Raw genomic sequence first — 24672 nt, forward strand, 5'->3', positions numbered from 1 at the left:
TGCTCATTTAACTTTTTTAACTTGTGTGGGTTTTCTTTTCACTTTAATAGCAACTAAATGTTTTCCTTTGACATGGAAAGGGGTTAACACACTTTTGAGTGACAGGAGAGTCTACAGACTATGTAACCAGTTTTCTGTAAAATATGAAAGCATAGAATAACGAAGAAAAAAAGAACCTGAAGAATATACACAAAACGTGAACAGTGATTATTCCCACAATTGATAATTGTGGTTATCAATTATTTTACATCATGGGTTTGGTTGGTTAGTTTTCCGTTTATTCACATTGTAGAAATTTTCAACGATGGTCATTCATTAGTTGCACAGTAAAGTATGTTTCCCGAGAGGGATAAAAATCTGGAAGCAAGCTAGCTACAATAATGACTGGACCTGAGTCTTCCAAGGTAGAGTGAGTAGTCATCAGCCCCGGAGACCCCTTCTGACCTAGATTAGCAAACAGGCCATCTCTCTAGATTCAGATCTGACTCACTTCTGTTTTTTTGCCACCCACCAAGATGTGTTCTTGATCTTTTCACTACAAGTATCCTCACCACAACCCTGGAAGTAGCAAGTAGGGAACCAGCGGTTCAAGGAGGAGAGGAGACCCGCCGGAGGGAGAAGGCAGAGGAAAGACTCACTGAAGCAGGAAGGAGGGGAGGCCAGGGCCGTGGGCAGGACTCACACCCACAGCAGGGACCCCCGGGGAGAATGCACACTTCATCCCCCACCCCCTATCTGGGGTCCCCAGGCACTCAGAAGATTGTCTATAGGCCAGGCTGCACCCCCACCCCCACCTGAGGCCGAAGACCTTCTGGCCAAAATTGAGAGCCTAGAAGCAGGGGAGTCCTTTCCAGCAGCAGCCCTGCAGCCGGACGCATGGAGTCACACACCTTTGCCTTATATGACACCTCCACGTTCGTTCCACATGCCCTCGTGCAAAAATGACAAAGTGAACGATCGCCGGACATGAATGTGAATTGGTGAGCAGAGTGGGGACAGAGCCTCCCGTTTCCCAGGTGGGTATAAAGTGAACCCTGTGCCCCTGTCCCAGGAGGAAGGGGCCACCCCATGCCACTTGGAGTCCTCGTCGCCTCTGCCCTCCCCTCTCTGGCTTGGCGCCTCTCCCAGGACCCTCCCGCCACACACTGCCCCAAGGCGGGGGCTCCTGTGCTCCTCAAAGGGCCACCATGGTGGTATCTCAGGACATCTGTGTATGAGGCAGAAGGGCAGTGGGAGCTCCTCTCACGACGCCCGCTACAGCCTGGCCCCAGCTCCCCTCGCAATGAAGCTGGTGAAGGGGACCCAAGACTGCGACTTCCTGCAGACGCCAGGCCACGACAGGAGATGTTCCCGAGCTACACTGCCTTCCTGAAGGTCCTACCTGCACCCTGAGCTATCTGTGGCCCCAGAAAAAAGCAGCACCTTCCCCTGTCTGAGGCTCCGGCTGAGCCTTGGTTTCCTCATCATCAAATGGAGGGGCGGGTGGGGAGGGTGAACATCCTGGCCTGACCTCACTGCAGCGTCCTATTGCTGGGGACTTCATCGTTTCTCTTTCTGCTCAAATCTTTGTCTCTCTGTCAGGACATAGCTGACGGGAACATTGAGGCCACCAGCCCATCTGGGGCTGACCTCTATGGCCTCCACCCATGTGGGAAATAAAGGCTTCATTATGTTTTCATCCTAAGGAGACTTCAGCCTTCCTTTTTGTTTTTCTTATTCTTTTACAGTGACATGCAGTGGCCTACAGCTGGCACCCTGGGTCACATGTCAGCACTCGGGAGTGGGGGTCCCCACACGGAGAAGGGAGAACTGTCCTATGACATCAGCAGGGTCTACCTGCCAGCACATTCCTGGCTGACACCGACCCACCCAGTCAACCTTCAAAGGCCACAGCCAGCCACAGAGGTCAGCTGACAGAGCTCCACGTCAGGCCCACAGTGACAGGTGGATGACAAATTTCAGTTTCCTGTGAAACCCCTGTCTCAGCGTGCTTTCAGATGTATTTTAGGTACTGACAATAAATAAGATGTATAAACATTAAACATCTCCACTTCTCTTCTTGAGCTGCCGGTGCCTGATCTGAGTCGTCGGAAGCTATGCCGTGGGCCTTTGCGAGCCTTCTTTCCCACCTTCAAAACGAGAAGGAGAAAATGTGGCTCTCTACCCTTAATGCCTATAGGAACCTGATCTCTGAGAGCCGGGCAGATACAACACCCACTCTTTCAGGCTGAGACACCTGAGTGCTGTTGAGGTAAAAATAGACCATCAATGACAGGGCAGGGCAAAGGAAGCCAAAGCATTCACGACAAAGGGTTGTGACAAACTTGAAATCTCACCACAAGTTTCCTGTCTGCCAAGGCCAAGACTGGAAACAAACTGGTTATAGCATTTCTATGACCGATGTATAGGCACAGCCTCACGCTCTTCTCCCTTGGGATTATATTCTCAAAGTGATTCTACACATGTGAAGTTGGTTCTGCAGCATGATGAGATCCAAAAATACAAATTGTATTTTTGGGCGCCTGGGTGGCTCAGTCAGTTGAGCATCCAACTCTTGATTTCGGCTCATGGGACAGAGACCCACATCAGGCTCCATGCTGAGTATGGAGCCTGCTTAAGATTCTGTCTCCCTCGGGGCCCCTGGGTGGCTCAGTTGGTTAAGCGTCCAACTTCAGCTCAGGTCATGATCTCATGTTTCGTGAGTTCAAGCCCCACATCGGGCTCTGCGCTGACAGCTCAGAGCCTGGAGCCTGTTTCAGATTCTATCTCCCTCTCTCTCTGCCCTTTCCCCACTTGTTCTCTCTCTCTCTCTCTCTCTCTCTCTCTCAAAAATAAAAATTAAACAAACAAAACTTAAAGAAAAAAGAACATAAAAAAAGATTCTCTCTCCCTCTTCTTCTGCCTCCCCCCATCTCCCTCCCTCATGCACACGTGTTCTCTCTCTCAAAAAACAAAAAAAAAAGAACAAAAATATAAACTGTGATCAAAGAGTAGAACAGAGACTACGCGTGAGGAAGCTTCCATTTGTTTCCAGATCCAGCCTCTACAATTCCCACCTGTGTGCCAAGGGCAACTCTCTCAACCCTGAACATCATTTGCACCTATCTGTGGAATCAGAGTAATTATAACCCTCCTGTCCCAGGATTACCCCAGGACTCAGTGGGACAGGATATGTAAAGCAGCCAGCCCAAGGTCAGGGACAGGGCACAAACTGCTTCAATGACCATCCTCTGCCCTCTCTCCCTGCCCAAAAGGCACAGAGAAAGAACCTCTGGTTCTCATCTTAGGGTCTCTGAAGGAAGCATATGGGGTGAATGGCTATTGGCAACATTTTCAGTCCTCTAATGGAAACTGTGACTCTCAGCAGGCAGTGGCATGGTCTCGAAAGGCCCAGTGGCTGTGGGGCATCAGAGCCTGGATGTATCTGAAGGTTCCCCAGGTAAAGCTGAGAGAACCACTGGCTTAACCCAGAGGGATAGTGAGCTTACAGCGTTTGGCATGCTTCCCACCAGACGCAGTCAGGCTCACTGGCGAGGTGACCTGTTTCATGTGACAAATGAGAGGCCCTGTACCCTCACTCCCACGGAGTAGCTGTGAGGATGAAACACGCAATGGCTCAACAGATATAAGCTATTATTCTTATTTGCTATGGTTATGATCGCTATCCCCAACCCTAGGTCAGGCTTTGTCTTAAGGGCTTTCCCATACACACGACCTACTTTAATATATATATATATATTTTATATATATATATTATATATATATAATATATATATATATGTAATCTCTACACCCAGTGTGGGGCTCAAACTTACAGCCCCAAGATCAAGAGTCACATGCTCTTCCAACTGAGCCAGCCAGGCGCCCCTATGCATGGCCTATTTAACAGCTCTGGGGAGCAGGTTCAACTGCTCTCTCTGTTTTATATACTCAAAAAAGCAAAACCCAGAATAGTCATCTTATGTCTGTTTCACTTATTTATGACCCACTTCCCTCAAGTGAAAGGCTGATGCATGTTGAACCCTTGGGAGAGGGGCCTGGGGATTCCCCCCCAGCTGCTCAAGGACACTGAATACTGTAGCAAACCCAGGAGCTGAACACTCGAGCAGAGGGGACTTTGCCAACAAGGTCTTTCCTCAGTGAGCATAATCTGGAAATCCCTCCCTCCCTTCACAGCTCTCGAGATACACAGTGATGTAATATTTGTATGTGTGTTTTCACACTTCAGCTGACTCATGTGGCTGAAATGTAGCCTTCTAGCACAAATAAAAGTGATTCAGCCATAACTAAAGAATCCTGGTGCCAGCTGGCATTATCAGTGACAAATATAGCTTTCTGGATCTTCCTTTTTCCTTCCCCTTTTCAGCTCTGGACTGGACCCTCCCAGATATCCAAAGTCCAACACACACACACACACACACACACACACACACACACACACACACACACACACACCACTCAACTCCCAATTCAAGCTAGACACAAAATCAGGCAAATCTGAGAGAATGACCTCCTAATCAGCCTTCCTAATTGCTCTGTCTCTGGTTTTCCATTGACCTGTACTCCACCAGCTGCTAAAATGATTTACCCTGCATTCATTCATTCATTCATTCATTCATTGTGTTAGGGACTGGGGATGCCATCCATTATCAAAACTGACATAATCCCAACATCAAGCTAGCTAAATAAGAGATTTCTGATTATAACCTGGGAGAAGTTCTGCGCTGAAAACAAACTTGAGAGAGGGGAGGGTACGTGACAGACTTACTTACATGGGGTGGCCTCGGAAGGCTTCTGTGGGCAGATACCATTTAAGGAGAGACTCAAAAGATGAGAAAGATTAGCCCCGGGAAGAATGCAAAGAGCTGGGGAGGGACCAGCATTCTGAGGAGAACATATTCGAAGGTCCGGAGGCAGAAAACCGCCCGGTGTATCTCCTCAAATGAAGGATGACCCTAGTGGCTGAGCTAAATGAATGAAGGAGAAGGTGGCACAGATGAAGTGACAGAGCTGGGCAAGGGTTAGATCGCATAGGCCATGGTTAGGTAGAACCTCATCATAAATCCCTGTGAACTGAGGAAACCTGTAGGCGAGACACTGCTGACCAAACAGTCCTTTGCTTCCTCTCAAACCCAGCCTCCCTTGCTGGGGCCACGTGACCAGTTCTGGCCAATGGATTTTAACTGGAAATGCTATCATCACTTTCTGGACAAAGCCATTAAGAGCCAGTGAGCCTCTTTCAGCCCTCTCTTCCCCAGCCACACTGCCCCTGGGAGCTATGTGTTCCACAGGACAAAGCCAGCTACAAAAATGCAGGAGGCAGCACTGGACGTTAAGGAATCAATCTTTGTTGTGTTGAACAACTGAGATTTCAAGGTTTATCTGGGACTGCAACATAACCTAGCCTATCCCGGTTAGGGGATGATCTCAAAGTGTTCGAAACTTGCAACCCAGGGAAGCCTACTTACAAGAGCAGGAGTTCAGTAAATGGCCGTTCCTTTCATACCAGCTCTTACCTTTCCTCTCTAAAAAATTTGGGACTGGGGGTGCCTGGGTGGCTCAACCGGTTAAGCATCTGACTTTGGTTCAGGTCATGATCTCATGGTTTGTGAGTTCAAGCCCCGCACAGGGGTTGCTGCTGTCAGGGCAGAGCCCACTTCGATCCTCTCTCTCTCTCTCTCTCTCTCTCTCTCTCTCTCTCTCTCTCTCTCTCTCTCTCTCTCTCTCCCTCTGCCCCTCCCCCACTCACTGTGGTCTCTCTGTCTCAAAGATAAATAAACAATTGGGAACTGCTTTAGATGCATTGCATAGACCCTCTGTTCATTCTCACACAACTCCCCAAAAAACCCACAGTGATTAAAGCCTTGCTTTATTCCAGTGGAATAGCTAGTATGTGGAAGGAAAGTCAGATGATCTGTCCGGAGCCACACAGCAGTAACTTTTAAAAAACTTCACCATCTCTTTTGTTTTGAAGTTTCCTAGTTTACAAGAAAATAGACAGGGCAATATGTGTACCTGTTTTTCAGAGGGGGAAAGTGAGACCTGACACCTACCATCTAGTGACCTACCCCAGTAGGGTGTAAGGGTGTAAGTCCCCATCCCAGCCCATTATTTATGAGCAATGTGGCTCTGGGCATGTTAGTCAATCTCTGAGCCTCAGTTTCCACATCTATAAAATGGGGATAATAAGATTTGTGAGAGAAGATGCCTGCCTGGCACATATTAGGTGCAAAATACAAGTTACAACTAGTACCCAGATGGGCAGACTCCAGGCCCGGGGGAATCCTGGCCAAACACAGTGCCAACCTCCAGGGGCAATTCTCCAGTGACCCTGAATCCTATCCATGTTTTTTTATTCCCTAGCAGTTGGAAACGGGCGGATCCTGGGAAGCCTTCCAAGAGAGCAAATGCAGGAGCCCCTTCCGGCCCTTGCAACAGCCCGGGCTCTTTTGGAAAGAAAGAGATCATTCTCTTCTGTTTCCTTTTAAACAGCAGCCAAAAATTCCCCATTCAATGAGAGCCCAGCTCCAGGAAGGAAATGACTTTGGCTGAGATGCCAAACCAAAAGTTAGAAATTGTCAAGGTTGCACAACCAAAACAAAACGTGAAAATTGCAAAAGTCACAAGAAAACTCCGAGAAGACAGTGACAGCAGGAGGAATGATTCCAGAAGCTTCTTGCTCTCCCACTCAGATTCTCACACCCGGAACCTCACAAACCCTTATTCCACATAGCGGACAGAACAATGGGCACACCCCAGGAACAAGCCCTCCAAAATCTTCCCTTTGCCCCTGAGAAAGCCGACACTTGACCATGGCCTGTGAGGCCTTGAGTGGCCTGACCCTGCCCCCTACGCCCTCTGTAGGCTCAGCCCACCCACACTCACATGTCCTTTAGCTGAGACCTCCACGGCCTCTCTGAGTCCTCAAACATTGCTCCTTCCCATCTCCAGGCCTTTGCACATGCTGTGCCCTCTGCCTAGAAATGCTTGCGAGGTCCCTCACTCACTAGGTCCACTTAGCCTTCGAATGGAAGCTCAGTTTTCACTTCCTCAGGGAAGCTTGCCCTGATGAGATCAAATCCTGCCCTCTTTCATGCTATCACCCCACATGCACTTCCCCAAGCACTCACACTGCGGTTGGTTATGGTCTCCGTGTCATCATCCTGTTAGTATTTGTCTCCCACACTAGACTGCAGGCTCCTTGAGGCCTGGGACCGTGTCTGTATTTTCATTGCTGTGTCCCTAGTGCCTGACATATTGTAGCCACTTGATAAATATTTCTTTAGTTCATTACTGACCCCTGCCCAGCTTCCACGTACCTAATTCTCTATGAGGAGGAATGAGGGCGAATTTTATCTCACGGGCTAGGCACAGCTGGTTTCCAGCCTCTTTCCTCAGAGCTAGAGCCATCTGGTCCTCACCATCAACAGGCTCAGCTCCTAGGCCTGCCTCTGGTGGCATTTAACCAGCTGTAGAGCTCAGCAGTGATGACAGCTGATCTGTCTTTGGCTGGAAGTCACAGCTCCAATACTTTGGCCTCTGTCAAAGTATTCCAGTTCCTATGCACCCAAGATGCTAGAACTTGGGCTCTGGAGCCTGGCTTACAGTCCCCTCCCAAGGCTCAGAGTCTGGAAAAGTCCCTCTGAGGAGTAGGATCTTCATGTTTTGAGCCCCAGGGTGATGGTCAGCCCTGGCCCCCTGGGACAGACTCTTCTGATGCTGAATGCAGCCTGACCATAAAAGTCTGCTCCTGATCCCCTGGTCTCTCCATCATGAGGCCTCTCTGAAATGTCTGACAATTTCACCATGGTCACCATTCTTTAGAGCAGTGATTCCCACAGTGTGTTGGTTCCGTGGGATTATTTCCAAGTATCACATCAAAAGGGGTCCCATGATCAAATATAAATGGAAACATGGGCCTAAGCAGGTCTTTGCTACAGGACTTATCAGAGCCTTAATATGATGGTTTACATTGTGAATCTCCAAAGGTAGGGGCCACTGATAAAGCATACAGCATTGCCCAAGTTTAGTTATTCATGAGCTTTTGGTTTGCAGCAGGGGTATCTGGCTGGAGTACTCTTCTGAGACCCATGCTTTGGGAAAGGCTACTCTAGACTATGATTCGCCCTGCAGATGCCCTATGCACACAGTACTTTCCCCATCACAGACATCTATCAACCAGGACACACAGACAGCATTCCCCTGCCTGTCCTGACCCTGAGATTAGGGTTTCACCCAAGAGCCAGCTCTTTCCTGTGGGCTTACCAGAGCCTGGAGCTATAACAACATCCATGGAGGACTACTTACAACTGGTCTTCACCCAAAGTTGGGAGGTGAAAGTGGACAGAACAGGGTAAGAAAGAGTAAGAAAATGGGCAATTTCATCTTACAAAGTGGGGAATCAGTAGGCATTGCCTAGAGCTGACCAAGAAAGAACCAGAAATGTAAGGATGTTCTTTAAATGTTACAAAAGCAATCTACTGAGGAACTAAAAATTGTGACATAAATGTATTAGAAAGGGAGAGAAGTGGGGCGCCTGGGTGGCTCAGTCGGTTGGGTGTGCGACTTCGGCTCAGGTCATGATCTTGCAGTTGGTGGGTTTGAGCCCGTGCCAGGCTCTGTGCTGACAGTTCAGAGCCTGGAGCCTGCTTCAAATTCTGTGTCTCCTCCTCTGTCTGACCCTCCCATGCTCATGCTCTGTCTCTCAATAATAAGTACACATTGAAAAAAAAAATTTTTTTTAAAGGTAGAGAAGTTATGTATAAGCCAAATCTTCTTCTAGGAAATTAGTGGATAATATTTAAATTAATAAATATGAAAAGGACAAAAAATAAACTTTGTATGATGCATTAAAAAAAAAAGTTTGTGGGGCACCTAGGTGGCCCAATTGGTTAGGGGTCCAACTCTTGATTTCAGCTCAGGTCATGATCTCACAGTTTTGAGATCAAGTCCTGCATCAGGCTCTGCACTGACAGCATGGAGCCTGCTTGGGATTCTCTCTCTCTCTCTCTCTCTCTCTCTCTCTCTCTCTCTCTCTCTCTCCATCTCTCTCTCTCTGCCTTCCCCCACTTGTTCTCTCTCTATTCCCTCTCTCTATCAATACATAAACTTTTTTTAAGTTTATATGTTGAATTTAAAAAAAATAAAGTTTAGGGGTACCTGACTGGCTCAGGTGGTAGAATGTGCCACTCTTGATCTTGGGGTTTTAAGTTCAAGCCCCATGTTGGATGTGGAAATTACTTAAAAATAAATTCTTTTTTTAAAAGTTTGCATGCTGTATTTAAAAAAAAAATAAAATAAAGTTTGTTGCATTTAAAAATAAATATGAGGGGCCTCTGGGTAGCTCAGTAGGTGAAGCATCCAACTCTTGGTCTCAGCTTAGGTCGTGATATCACAGTTCTTGAGTTCAAGCCCTGCATCAGGATCTGTGTGGACAGTGCAGAGCCTGCCTGGAATTCTCTCTCCCTCTCTCTGTGCCCCTTCCCTGCTTGTGTGCCCATACTCTCTTTCTCTCAAAATACATAAAGAAAACTTAAAATTTTTATTAGGGGCACCTGGGTGGCTCAGTTGGTTAAACATCTGGCTTTAGCTCAGATCATGACCTCGTAGTTCATGAGTTTGAGCTCTGCGTCAGGCTCCGTGCTGACAGCTCAGAGCCTGGAGCCTGCTTAGGATTCTGTGTCTCCCTCTCTCCTCTCTCTCTGCCCCTCCTCTGCTTGCACTGTCTTTCTCCCTCTCTCAAAAATAAATAAACATTAAAAAATTTTTTTAATTAAAAAAATAAAAATAAAAATAAATATGAAAGGGTCAGTATAAGCACATTATTTAGAGACAGTACTAATAAGGCAGAGAATGCCCATTCCCCTTGTCTTCACACATTCTAGAAGTTTTAGCTAGACATATGATTGCCTGGCTAAAAACTACACTTCCCAGACCAACAGGATGCAGGCTGTGCAAGCCAAGTGGCCCTCCCTAAGGGCAGACCTTTCTCACTTCCCACTTCAGATGAGGCCACAGGGAATAATGAACAGGGAAGCTCCCCCCAGTGCCTGCCCCCATCCCTCACCCCTTTGTAAAACATAGACCCAGACCCCACCCCTGGAATTTCTGAATCCGAAGATGAGGTGAGACCCCAGAATTTGCATTCCTAACAAGGTCAAGGCGATGCTGATGCCTGGAGGTCTGGCACAGTGAGAACCCCTGATCTACCAAGAAGAACAAGGGGTGCAGATGGATCAAGCCAAAAACTTACTTCCCTTGGCCGGGATGGACCTTTACACCTGCTGCTCTGCCAGATGTCTACTGCTACAGATCAGTGACCACAGCGTGTTTCTCATTTCAAACGGGACAGTTGTGAGCATGGCTCCCTGTGCAGATACCACCACTGGGTTCTGAGTGTGCTGGGGGAAGGGGAGCAGGTAACTTCTCTTTGGTGGAGAGGTTCTGGACCACTGGGGGCTGATCCCGAGGACTACACATCACCCACAGATCCTGGGCCTTGAGCTAAAGGAAGAAACTGATTAGGGCCTCGGGCCTTGTCTCTCTTGGGGAAGGGGTGAGCACGCTTTAGTTGTGGGAAGGCAGGTATAAATGGATATTTGGGTAGCCCAAAGGGGAAAATTCTAGGGAGACTGCTGACCCTCCAATATTTATTCCCTCCTCCTCTAGAGTAATAGAAGCTTTAGTTATGCACACAACCTCCCAGCTACAGATTACATTCCCCAAGTCTCCCCTGCAACTAGGTGCTATCATGTGACTAGGTCCTGGCCGACAGCTTGGGTGGCAAGTTAGGCGTGCACCTTATTTGAGTACTGGAGTCTGCCCTTAGTAACAGCAGTGAACCAGAAATGTTAATACAGACAACCACCAAGACATGGCTCAGAGAATAAAAAGGGGTTGACGCTGGAAAACAAATTTGCCAGAGGAATGGGCAGTTGGGTGGTAAGCCTTCTGTACTAATGTATTCTAATTCTTTTTTTAAGGCATTTTTTAAAATGTTCATTTATTTTTGAGAGGGAGGGGAGGGGTAGAGAGACAAGGGGACAGAGGATCCAAAGCAGGCTGCATGCTGACATCAGACAGCCCAATGTGGGGCTTGAACTCACGAACCATGAGATCAGGACCTGAACAGAAGCTGGATGCTTCAGTTGGAGGAACCCAGGTGCCCCTATTCTAATTCTTATCACATTTAATGTTAGGAGTTTGGCAAATAGAATAACAACAGTCTTGGCAATGAAGGTGGAGAAAATATCAAGGGACAGAGACCCACAGACCCAGGTCTCTACACAGTCAGAACAGCGACCACCCACAGTACTTGATTTCAAGAGACTAGATGCAATGTGGCCCCCAGGGGACCCCACACACTGCCCTTCAGTTCAGATACAATCTTCAGAAGGCCTCTGTTAAATACAAATATAGCACCTGGAGATACAAATACAAATATAGTCTCTAAGGAAGCCAATTTATACCTAGGACCTCTGGTGTGTGCGGTTTCCAAGCATGCTTCTATCAAATCTATTCTAGAGGCCCTTTAAGAAGTGGTAGGCAGACATCAGGTTCTCAAACTGCCGGAAGCAGCTGATCAAGTTCATAAGCAATCTTCCTCAAGCAAATGCAAAATAAGGTTTAACTAAGTTATGATTAGGGAAGGGAAAATGGCTTTGACTAGTCAGAATACAGAAACTTAAAACGCTTCACACATATAGAATATGCCCTCTATATTTACCTCCAAAAACGGGCAGAGATTTATGGCACTTTTTTTAACTAATGACAAAAATAGAAAGGGGAAGTGTCCTGCCTGAGGACGTAAAACAATAGTAAAAACACAACCAGACTGTCAGAAGAACATCGAGGGGATTTGTGGATGTGGAAACAAGTGTTAGTCTCTCTTCCTCAGGGGCTAAGGGGGAGAGAGGAGAGGTTTGAGGGGCAAAGGTAGACTCCCACAGTCCTGACAGGTTGAGGGCAGCTGGACCAGGAAAGCGGGGATCTGAGTACAATTCTAAACAGAGGAGAAGCTGACAGAAAAAATATCACTGTTGCCTGGAAGCCCAAATGCTGTGTTCAGTGAAGTTTCTGTGAAAAATGCTAAGCATGAGGGTGTTGGATCCAGACACACCTGGGTGTGACCTCCATCTGTACCCACGACCAGAATTATGCCCCTGGGGGAGTCACTGAGCCATTCTTGGCCTCAGTCTCCTTAGGTGGAGAAGGGGCTCCTTAGAGCACCCACCTCAAGGGGCTTTTGGGAGGAGGCAAGCAGGCAGCTCAGGGCTCAGTCAGTGGTTAGCTTAAAGTGTCGTGCCACAATGAGTGGCTTCTTTAAATCTGGCACTATATTGTGTGTTGACCTCAAATCGTTAAGAACATGTTCAAGATTAGTCAACAGTCAGGTTTTGACGTCAATGGCGAGTTGATGTGTCCAACCAGAGGCCTGTCTCAATGCCTGGTACTTGTCTGCTTTCGGGGCTCAGGACATCCCGGTAGTGTTTCAGCCGCTCAGCAGAGACAAAACCAGGGTGTCGTGTGGGCCCCAACCCACTGGCCCCCTCCCCGAAGTGGGCTAGGCTGGAGAAGCCCAGGCCGCTAGATTCTGACTGCATTTGACCCAGTGGCATTTCTCCTCACCTCCAGCGGCCCCTTCCCTCCTTGCCTCTTTTCCAACCCATTAAGAGTTTACCATTAAATCTCTCAAAAGGTGAAAAATATTTGAGGACATAGTCAGTGCTAATCGTATCTCCATATCCACCACATGCCAGGTCTGGGGACACAGAGAAGCCAGAGCCAGGGTCTGCGCATGGCTAAACAGGGCAGGCGTCGGTCACACCAACCAACAAGGTCTGAGGGACAATGGGGGCCACGGCACCACGAGTGTCCAGAGGGGGCTCAGACGGCATCCAGCCCACCCCCACTGGACAAAGGTGGGACTAAGCCCAAGGAAAGGGAGGACCTGCCCATGTAACAATAGGGCTTAGCCACACTGCCTGACCACCTTCCTGTAAAACCGCAGCCACCCCCGGCTGACCCGGATGAGGACCTGGCCTTGGGGATGTGAGGGTAAGGATGCTGTCTGACTGGACTTAAGGGAACCCTCTCAGGACAGAAGGGCTGGCAGGGTAGGGAGGGGTTTCAGGAAGTTCCCAAAGGCTTGGGGAGCCTGGGGGCTGAGCAGACCACCCCTCCCCAGTCTGAGGAAGATGGTGAGCTGGGGGAGGCTGGCCAGACAGGGGCAGAGGCTGCAGAAGTTTGGGGGTGGCAATGTTTTGAGATGTGCCCATTCTTGATTCAGAGATTACGCTGCTAGGGCCTGGAGGCAGGGAACAGGCCAAGTCCCACACTGGTGTGTCACTGCTTGCTGTGTAAGCAGGATCTTCCCCACAACCTGCCCCAGGCAGAGAATCCTGCCAGCAGAGGAACGGTCCTTCATCTAATAAGATCTGGTGGATGTGCGGAAGCCCTGTGTCCCTGGACACCCGAAATCCTGAAGAATCGCTACGTGCCTAAGGGCGAGAGATGGTCTCACTGTCCCACTAGCATTCCCTGCCCAAGAGGTGATCTACCTCTGTGGTGTACCCGAAATCCTGCCTTGGGCTTCATCTCTAGATCCCCTCACCTGCAGGGCCGCCCCAATGTCCCTTATTCTCCTGCCACCTCTGAGGGTGGAGGTTTCTAAGCCCCCATCAATCAGCTCTTTGCTCTAGATCCTACCATCCCTCCTCCTGGAAGCCCTCCATGATTCCAGAATTCCTGAGGTGCAGTCAGGAAAGTGTTGAACCTGTGTCTATTGATTCAGCCAGCTTCTTCCCAGACCAAAAGCCCCAGACAGGACAACACCAGAGCCCACATAGGGTCTTCTGCAGGTCTCTGTGGCTCAGAATGCACTGCTCTTGACTCCCACACCAGCTTCACGCTGTTTCCTTCAAAATCCAGTGCTCTCCCTGGGCTCTCTTACCTCAGTTCTTCACATGGCTGTCTTCTTTCCATCCCTCCAATTTCACCTTCTCCGACTTCTTAGCCTTCCATGACTAACATGTTCTAGGAGACTCTCCTGCCTGCTCACTCCAACCTATTGTTTTTATTTATTTTCCTGTCCATTGATTATATCTTCATATGACTATGTCCTCCAGGAGGGCAAAGGACCTGTCGCTTTGCCCATCACTGTCGTCTAGAAACTAGGACAGCACCAGGCACTAGGCAGGGGCTCAGAAAGTACCTATTAAAAGACCGGCTTGCTGCCCCACACTGAAGGGGTCTCTTTGGAGATACGAGAAGGGGTGGGTTCTAGATGGGAGTAGCCATGACCCACCTGCCTTCTGCTAAGCATTGGCTGAACACAAGGCACTTGGCATAATTCTACTTCAATTTTGCAGCATCTCTTCATGGCAGAGAACGATTATTACCTGCTAAATACGTTCCCACCACTGTTGTAATAGCAGGTAAGAGGGTAATTTGGTAATAATGATCCAGATATCTTTTTAATTTTTAAATTTTTATTTATTTTTTTAATGTTTTATTTTATTTTTGAGAGAGAGACAGACAGACAGAGTGTGAGCAGGGGAAGGGCAGAGAAAGGGGGAGACAGAATCCAAAGTAGGCTCTAGGCTCTGAGCTGTCAGCACAGAGGGAGCACACACAAGCGGGGAAGGGGCAAAGGGAGGGAGGGAGAGAAACTTAAGCAGATTCCACGCTCAGTGCAGAGCCTGATGCAGGCTCAATCTTACCACCTTGAAATCATAACCTGAGCCAAAATCAAGAGTCGGATGCTTAACCAACTAAGCCGCCCAGGTGCTCCAGTAATATTGGTACAAACATTAACCAAAACTTAAGGGGCACCTGGGTGGCTCAGTCAGTTGAGCATCTGACTTTGGCTTGGGTCATGATCTCACGGTTCGAGAGTGAGTTCGAGCCCCATGTCGGGTTTACTGCTGTGCTGACAGCACGGAGCCGGCTCTGGATCCTCTATCCCCATGTCTCTCTCTGCCCCTCCCCCGCTTGTTCTATCTCTCTCTCTCTCAAAAAAAAACATTAAAAAAATACACATAAAAATAATAAAATAAAATCATTTTAAAAACTCAAAATACAGGAGCACCTGGATGGCTCAGTCAGTGGAGTGTACAACTGACTCTTGATCTTGAAGTTGTGGGTTTGGGCCCCACGTTGGCTGTAGAGATTCCTTTAAAAATAAAATCTTTAAAAAAAAAAGTAGTTGTAGATGTCACATATATGTTAACCAATGCACAGAAAACTTCCAGTAAGATAGGCATGACATTGTTAATAGTGGTTACCTTCTTGGGGAGTAAAACTGAGAATATAGGATGACGACATAAATCATTTTTTACTGTAGACTCTTTTGGATTTTTATGTATAGCTATCTTTTTAATCCTTATTTTTAAATTTACTTTTGGAATAGAGAAGCAGACTTTTTTTTTTTTTTTTTTAATTTTTTTTTTCAACGTTTTTTATTTATTTTTGGGACAGAGAGAGAGCATGAACAGGGGAGGGGCAGAGAGAGAGGGAGACACAGAATCGGAAACAAGCTCCAGGCTCCGAGCCATCAGCCCAGAGCCTGACGCGGGGCTCGAACTCACAGACCGGGAGATCGTGACCTGGCTGAAGTCGGACGCTTAACCGACTGCGCCACCCAGGCGCCCCAAGAGAAGCAGACTTTTAAAGGTACAGAAGAACTTATAGAAAAGTCTCTCTCCGATATCTGGTTCCCTGGCCACTCAACTGCTCTCCCAGAGGTAATTTCTTAGTTGGGTGGTAAATTCTGTCAGTTACGTTTTTTTTCTAAGGTGAAGAAAAGTTCCAAGGCCAGAGGGTACGGCTCCTGCGGAAACCTGCTCGCGGGCGGCTGAGCGGGCCACCTTGGATACTCACAGTTCAGAATGATCTGGGCGGCGCGGTAGAGCTGCAGGCGGCACAGAAGGTCCACCAGCTGCTGGACGGTGGCCTGCCGCATGCCCCACCACCACAGAAGCTCCCGTGTGATGCTCACGCCCTGCACCCGCTCCATTGACTTGATCTTTCGCAGCTGGGTCAGGTCTGTGATCACATAGGAGGCTGGAAGGCAAGCGAGAAGCCATCTCAGCGTCAGAAAGGCAGTACTTCCACCAGAGGGTCACCAGGCTAGCGGTCTTTGTCCGCAGTAGCTTCTCACTCGCTCCCCTTCACACCTGAAATCTACCTGTAGCTGGGATCCACAGGCAGACCGAGTTATAGCACTGAGTCCACCTGACACCCATGGGACTGGCACTTCGACACCTCAGTGTAAATATCAACTTCACACCCACACAAAACTTAGGAGAGAACCCACTGGAGTAGAGGGTCAGGGGCGGCCTTGAGCTTTAGCTGTTTGTCTGTTATGGGCAAGTCACCTCACTGGTAGGAGCCTCAGTTTCCTCAACTGTAAGAGGGGGCAGGTAATAGAACTTCTCTTGCCTCCCCTCCTAGAACAGAAGCTCCATGTAGACAGGGAGTTTTATCTGTTCCGTCCACTGTTAGATCCCCAGAGCAGAGAACAGCACCTGGTACAGAGTGGGGGCAAGACCAGGACCAAGGTGAGGCAAAAGAGGCACTCAGGGGCAAAACTTAAGGCACTCAGGAGCAAAAGCTCACTCTCAGGGCTGATCTCAGAAGCTGGAGAAGTAGCTGGAAAATAGGTGCCTCCTTAAATTTTGCCCTGGGCATCTCATTCTCCTCACCCCTAAGTCCTAGCCTTGGCAGCAAGGGAGGGGGAATAATGAATGAATGAATGAATGAATGAACGAACGAACGAAAGAAAGAACTAAGGAACAAATGGACCCATGGCCCAGCATCCTCATAGAACTGTTACAGGCATCAAGAAGGACCATGCATCTAGGGGCGTCTGGGTGGCTCAGTTGGTTAAGTGTCCAATTTCAGCTCAGGTCACAATCTCATGGTTTATGGGTTCGAGCCCCTTATCAGGCTCTGTGCTGACAGCTCAGAGCCTGGAGCCTACTTCAGATTCTGTGTCTCCCTCTCTCTCTGCCCCTCCCCCACTGGAACTCTGTCTCTCTCAAAAATAAAATAAACATTAAAAAAATTTTTTTAATAAAATAAAAAAAAAGAGAGCTCATGCATCTAAAAGCACATTGCCAACTCAGAAACACTACAAAATTTGCAGGTGGCTGCTGCTGGCAATACTAAATATAAAGCATTCCTGCTTTCCATTTTTCATGATAAAATTAATGGTTGTTCACTAAAGAAAACTTGGGGAAAAAAGGGGAGAAAAACACCAATATAACATGTTACACAGCATCCCACTAGGGTACTTTCTCTTTCCAAAACTCTCCTCTCCCCTCCCTTCCACACAGGAGCAGTTCTAGATGCACTGTTGCTGGACTGTAAGATTTTGCATCCTGCTCTCATTTACTAACATTATACCATCAGCATTTTCCGAGTTGTTACAAACTCTTCCTCATGGCATTTTGAATGGTCACATGTATTCCACTGAGTTTACTAAAGTGAAGGAGGCTTTTTTTGTCCTAATTAGGAATAAAATAATCACACTTCAGTTCCAGATTTTCAGAAATCATGGAACAGAAATGCATATAAACATCAAGTTGTTCGTTCATTTGTTCATTCATTCGGCAAAACATCACTGAGCACTTCTATGCTCCAAGCCTGTGACAAGCTGTAGAAATACCGTGGTGAATAAACCAGAAGCCCATGGAGATTTCTGTTTGAAAAATACAAACGTAAGTGAACTGAGTGGGGAAGGGGAGGCAAGAGATAAAGCTCAGGACTACATTAAAGGCCTCCAAGGCCAGGCTATATAGAGTTTGGACTTGATCCTAAGAGCCACAGACACTACCTACCGAAGACCTCAGAGCCAGGGAGTGTGACATGATCATATTGCACAATCCCCTCCCTCTGGAGGAATGGGAAAGATTGAGACAGCCTCAATCTTTCTGCAGAGAGAAAGCCTGTTAGGGGATGGAAAGTTCTCAGTTGCAACTTTAGTCACTGGAAACCCCAGGCCAGATTCCTGGTCAGTGGGAAATGATGTCAGCAGGGTCAGGGGCTGCTTCTAGAAGCTGAGAGAAAAGAGGGGAGGGAAGAGGAAGGAACACTTCCCCCACACCTCTCCCTGCCCCCTTCCCTATGCACCCGGCTATTCACCTGTTCACCGGCACAGCATGCCTCCCACTCTTCAGAGGTAGTGGGAAAAACAGAAACCCTGGTGTGGTGTTCCATCACACCTTTGTGGGGTGCGCTTTCCTTACAGGCAACACAAGAGAAATAGGAACCCAGCCCTGAGGCGCCTTGCACTTCGAACATTTCCATGAAAGCACATTTGCATGAAAGTGACAATTCTTAACCCATTAACCTATCAACATCTAACCAGGCCCTTAAAACAGGTCAAGGCAAGATAGAGATCTTGGGGGAATGAGTCAGCACTGAGGGCCCTGCTAAGTTCCCAACTCTTTTCTCAGCACACACAAGAAATACTTGGTCATTATTGGCTAACAGGATGAAATCAAAGTCTCTGTGATCATCCCACACTGGTCATACTTTTGCTTCTAATCTTCCAAACTTTTCTACAGATATAAAAATACATATTTATATAATCAGGACAGGACAGGGGTGGTTCAGGGCCTAAATTTTGGATTCTGAGACCAGGGTTCAAAATCCTATTCTGCTACCTAGGAAGGACCTTTACCTCTTCCTGTGCCTCAGTTTCCTCATCTGCAAATGAGGATAACAATAGCACCTGCCTCAGAAGCTGTTGCAAGGATCAGATTAGTCATATATACAGAGGTACTTGGAATAATGCTTCGTACATAGAAAATATGATATAACTGTTAACTGTAATTATTAAGCCACCTATGTTCTATGAAAACCTGGTTTTGTTCCCTGTGGCTAAGACCACGTGGGACCATCCCACCGGATCTGAGTCCTTGAATCCTGCAGGAGTTCGTTCACCTGAGAGTAGTAAGCCTTGCCTCATGCTCAAAGCCCTCTCAAACAGATACGACATAGCCTCCTGAAATGATTCCTGGCCAGTGGGAAGTGATGTAGGGTCAAATGACCCTTGTCAGGATTAATGGGACTCCTCCATGGCTAAGAGAAGGAGAAAACACAAAAGACCCTAACATGTCCTCTAAGCATCTCAGCAACTCACTCCCATTTTGTAGATGAGGAAACAGAAGGCTCAGAGTCACTTGCCCGAAATCATACAGCTAGACCGGGACAAAGCAGGGCGATGCACAAAGGCTAGCACATGCATGACTGAGCAAGATGCGGAGCAGTCCAACAAAGCAACTCCTGCCCTCGGGCCCTTTGGAAAACACCTGGGTGGATGACGCTGTAAGAAGCCTGTCTTCCCCTAAGACAAAAAATGGATGCCACTGTAATCATAGGGAAATGAACAGGAAGCAGCCACAATGTCTCCCAACAGTTGCCAAATCCAAAGAGCACGCATATGTGGCCATGTGATTTTCTAAATCACCTGACAAAGGATCTTCCCACCCCACATACCCCCCAGTACCACAATCTGCCCTAAGGGACTATCTTTTTCTTTTCTTTTCTTTTTTTTTAAGTTTATTATTTACTTATTCTGAGAGACAGAAAGAAAGAGAAAGAGAGACAGAGAGAGAGAGAGAATCCCAAGCAGGCCCTGCACAGTCAGTGCAGAGCCCATTGCGGGACTTGAACTCACAAACCAGGAGATCATGACCTGAGCCAAAACCAAGAGTCAAATGCTTAACTGACTGAGCTACCCATGTACCCCTCTTTTCTTTTCTAAATGACTCACAGAAGCAAAGACTCTTTAGCAATGGAAGGACAAAGGCGATCACTAGTTCTGATGAAGAGGAAGCCAAACAATACTGTGACCTGGCAAGGAGCAGCTAAACGGGCAACATGGCTAGCTCCCAGCCCAGCGAGCCCCACGCCAACACGGAGAGCTGGGACCATGGGCCAAAGCCGATTCAGTGGGATAAAAAGTGCACACCCCCCACGTCCTCGCCATTCCTACATCCTTCAGCTCATCATTTGTTCAAGTGGCTGTTGAATGTCTGCCCACTGGCCAGGTACTGTCCTAGACTCTGGGAATACAGGAGTGAACCAGATGGGTGAGGTCTCTGCACTCAGGTGCTTACATTCTCCAGGGAGAGAGACACATAAATAAATAAGGAACGAGGTAATATCAAAGTATGTTAAGTGCAACAGAGGAAATAAAATACAGTGGTGGTACAGAGTAACGGGGGGGCAGGGTAGGCCTCTGGAATAAGGTGAAGTATGAACTGAGACCAGAAGGGCTATGGCCCTCCAAAGATGTCAGTATCCTAAACCCCAAAACCACCTTGCATGACAAAAGTGACTTTGCAGATGGGCTCACATTAGGGGTTCTGAGATGGGATTATCTGAATGATCAGAGTGGACCTAATGTAATTACAAGGGTCCTTACAAGGGGGAATCAGCAGTGTCTGATTCAGAGAAGATATAGTAACAGAAGCAAACGTCAGAGAGAGATTTGAAGATGCTTTGCTGTTGGCTTTGAAGGTGGAGGGAGAGGCCACGAGCCAACGTAAGCAGGCAGCCTCCTAGAAGCTGATACATTTGGGCAAGAAAATGAGTTCTCCTCTAGAGCATCCAGGAGGAATGCAACCCTGCCAACACCTTGATTTTAGGACTTGTGACCTCCAGAATTGTAACATGATAAATGTGTGTTGTTTTTAAGCCATTAAATTTGTGGTAATTCGTTACAGCGGCAAGAGGGAACTAAGGAGCCATGGTGAACACTGAGGGAGGAATGTCCCAGGCAGAGGCAACAGCAAATACAGAGGCCCTGAGCCTGGACCAGGGAGGCCGATGTGGCTGAAAGCAGGGCAAGCAAGAGCAAGTGTGGAAGGAGAAGAGGTCAGAAGTCAGTGGGGGTCAGATTGTGACAGATCGGGAAAGCCTGGTAGAGCTCGGATTATATCCTAAAACACAATTGGAAGTCTTTGAAGACTTTGAGCAATTCTGGTGTCTCCAGGGTCTAAAAAATCAGAGGTATTCCCCAAAGAGGATGTACAGAGGGCCAACAAGTACATAAAAAGATACTCAGCATCACTAGTCATTAGGGAAATGCAAATCAAAATTACAATGACATACCATTCACACCTGCTCAGATGGGTAGCAGTGAAAAGACAGATAATAACAAGTGTTGGAGAGGATATGGAGAAATTGGACCTTCGTACACGGGTGGAGGGACTGTAAAATAGTGCAGACAATATCGAAAACAGTCTGGCACTTCCTCAAAACGTTAAATATAAAGTTACCATATGACTCAGTAATTCCACTCCTAGGTATCTACCAAGGGAAATGAAAACATATATCTACATAAAAACTTGTACACAAGTATGCACAAGAGCGTTATTCAAAAACAGCCAAAAACTGGAAAGGACCCAAATGTTAACCCCATTAACTGGTGAATGGATAATAAATTGTGCAACATTATTCAGCAATAAAAAGAAATGAAGCACTGATACATGGTACAACAGAGATGAATCTTGAACACTAATGCTATATGAAAGAAGCCAATCACCAAAGACTACACGTTATATGATTCCATTTCTATGAAATGTCCAGAATAGGTAATGCCCAAAGCTGAGGAAAATGAGTGGTATGTGGTGGGAATGTTGGGGTTGACAGTTAAGGGGTATAGGGTTTCTTTTGGGGGCAACGAAAATGTTCTAAGATTAACTGTCGAGATGGATATGCAACTCTCTATATATATTAAACACCATTGAATTACACACTTTAGATGGGTGAATTGTATTGCATATGGATTATATCTCATAAAGTGCTTTTAAAGAGCCACAGGTGTTGGGGGCACCTGGGTGGCTCAGTTGGTTAGGTGTCTGACTCTTGATCTTGACTCAGGTCATGATCTCACGGTTTGTGAGTTCCAGCCCCACATCAGGCACTGCACTGCCAGTGAGGAGCCTACTTGGGACTCTCTCCCTCTCTGTCTGCCCCTCCCCTGCTCACTCTCTCTCTCTCAGAATAAATAAACTTTAATAAAAAAAAAAAAAAGCCACAGGTGTACCTTTTAAATATCTTAGGAACAGAAGTTCCTCTGGTGTTTACAGTCAAGGCCGACATGAAAAAAAAAAAAAAAAAACAAAACCTAGAGGGAGTCTCTTATACAAAATTTGTCCACTGCCCAGGAAACATTCAAAGTAGATAAGTCACAGGTCATTGGAACAAAGGAACAGTCTAGAAGATCAGGTGGTGTCCTGACTTTCTCAGAGGTGTCCTGACATGTTAGCAGTGACTGCCTCTGGGGAGAGGACTGAGACTGAAGACCCTGAAGAAGAAAGACATTTACCTTCCTCCCCACCCCTGCTGTATTATTTACTTTTATAAATGCATGTGTTGCTTTTTCCATTAAAAATAGTTAACAAAAATACAAGCTAAAAATAAAACCTAAATCCATGTTGCTAAGGAACACTGCTTGGCAAGGAGAAATACCTGAATATTTTAAGTTTAAAAAAGCATGCTATTAGAATGTACAAAATGATACAATTTTTGAAAAATGCATGCACATAAGTAAATTTATTATTATATACTAGAAGGTATAAATCACATAGCACTCTGCTAGCACATAGGAAGTAGGCAGCAAAAGTTGTTGCTGTTTATTATCATTATTATATTAGCATCCAAATAAGAATGGTTATCCCTGAGTAGTGGAATTTGAGCTAATCTTTGTTTGCCACGCTATTTTTCAATAAGCGTGTATTATTTTTGTTACTGGTTGAAAACGGGGTTTCTGAATCTGAGCACTATTGACACTTTGGACCTGATAATCCTACGTGGAGGGGGCTGTCCTGTGCATTGTAGGGCGGTTAGCAACACCCCTGGCTTTTACTCACTGCATGCCCCCAGCTGTGACAACCAAAAATGTCCAGACATGTGTTTCCGAGGGGGCAAAATCGCCTCTGGTTGAGAATCACTAGGTTAAAAGGTATATTATTTGCTCAAACTGATGGATAACAAAAACACGTTCATTTTATTACTATTCTTTCAACTGTGCATATATCATACACTCTTGTATAAATGGTACATATCATAATCTAAGTTCGAAAGAAAATACAGAGATTATTTTAGGGGAACCTAGGTGGCTCAGTCAGTTAAGCGTGAGTTCGAGCCCCGCATCCAGCACTGTGCTGACAGCTCAGAGCCTGGAGCCTGCTTCAGATTCTGTCTCCCTCTCTCTGCCCCTCCCCCACTAGGGCTCGCTCTCACTCTCTCAAAAATGAACAAAGGTTAAAAAAAATTTTTTTAAAGAAAATATAGAGATTATTTTAAAAATAAAGTGGTACCAGTTACAATGACATCAAACACAAACATAATAATTATTAATACTTCCTTATTACTTACAAGAATCTGACACTTAAGTGTCAGGTGCCTTTGCGTAATTTTCATTACTCACAAGAACCTCCAGTTTACAGATTAAGAAGCTGAGGCTCAGAGAAGTGAAGCAACCTGTCCAAAATCACCAGCTGGGAGGAGGTGGAGCCTGGAATGCAGACCTCTGCTTGGGAATCCGAGGACCAGAGGCGCGCAGCGTCCCGCCCCACCCCCCACCTCCCCCCCCCGCCCCGCCCCAGGTGCCAGGCCCTCTCTGCCTATTACCAAGCTCAAACAAACAAACACACCAAGGAGTTTAGCAACCTTTTAGCAACGTCATGCCCGTAGGGAATTTACTCCATCACTCTCTCAATCTGTCTCCACGTCTGTAAAAAGGTGTAAGAGAAACATGCACTTTATAGGCCCTTGTGGGAATTCAATGAGATAATCCGTGTCAGTGCCTGCATCCGGGCGGGACGCACAGTAAGCGCACAGTAATTGCTCATAGAGCTATTAGGATAAGCTTTACCATAAACAGCAAAGTCGAGCCGGTCATTATTCAGCGACAGATGAACAACAGAAATTTTCAAAGATCGTCTAACACCTTCCAGACAATCCCGGTGGTAGTGGTGAGGGGTGGGGGGTGTCCAGATAAGGGGTGGTGGCCAGCCGAGGATACACGACGAGGCTCCGGCCCGGAATGGCCGCACAAAGAGCCCCTCGGTTCGGGACCCACTTAAACAGGGGTGGGCAGGGGGCTTGGTGGCGGGGTCGCCAGGGGGAGCCCACTCACCGAACTGCATCCAGTCCCACTCGCTGAGCGTGTCCATGTTGCGGCACAGGTCGTCCAGTACCCAGGCGGGCAGCTGGTAGATGTAGCAGGACATGGCTGGGCTCCGGAGGCCGGCGGGCAGGCTCGCCGGCAACTGGGGCAGCCCCGCGGGGACCCGGGGCTTCACTACTCCGGGGGCGGGCGGGTCCAGCCAGCCAGCCACCTCCTCCCGGGAAGTGGGCGGGCCGGGCGCTTGGCACCACCGCCCCCAGCGGCCACTCGCGGCGCGACACCGCCCCGCCGGCTGGACCGACTGCTGACGTGGGGCGGGAACGCGTTTAAGGACACACGAGGACTTCAGTGGCAGTCCCAGGAGGACTTCTGACTCCAGTACCAGTGTTTCCGGGCGCTCCGCCACATAGAATTCATTCAACAAATATTCTGTTAATTACCTACTATAAGCCAGGCACTGTTCAAGGTATTGGAGATACAGGATTCGAGAAAATCTACAAACTTCCTTACTTTCATGGGACTTA

The 24672-nt window shown here is 47.4% G+C and overlaps 1 protein-coding gene across 2 annotated transcripts in view; it reads right to left on the reverse strand.

Annotated features, from left to right (window-relative positions):
• The window catches only part of IRAK2 (interleukin 1 receptor associated kinase 2), a 62290-nt gene extending 37932 nt beyond the window's left edge, over window positions 1-24358 (reverse strand). For both annotated transcript variants that reach the window (XM_058726023.1, XM_058726022.1), the window contains exons 1-2: window positions 24158-24358; window positions 15880-16062 (exon numbers count right to left, since the gene is read on the reverse strand). In XM_058726023.1, coding sequence (XP_058582006.1) covers window positions 15880-16062; window positions 24158-24251 — 277 coding nt within the window. In that variant the 5' untranslated portion in view covers window positions 24252-24358. The remainder of the gene's footprint in view (window positions 1-15879; window positions 16063-24157) is intronic.
• Window positions 24359-24672: the final 314 nt, after the last annotated feature.

This window comes from Neofelis nebulosa, chromosome 4, assembly GCF_028018385.1.
Source record: "Neofelis nebulosa isolate mNeoNeb1 chromosome 4, mNeoNeb1.pri, whole genome shotgun sequence".
In the NCBI taxonomy this organism is placed as follows: domain Eukaryota; kingdom Metazoa; phylum Chordata; class Mammalia; order Carnivora; family Felidae; genus Neofelis; species Neofelis nebulosa.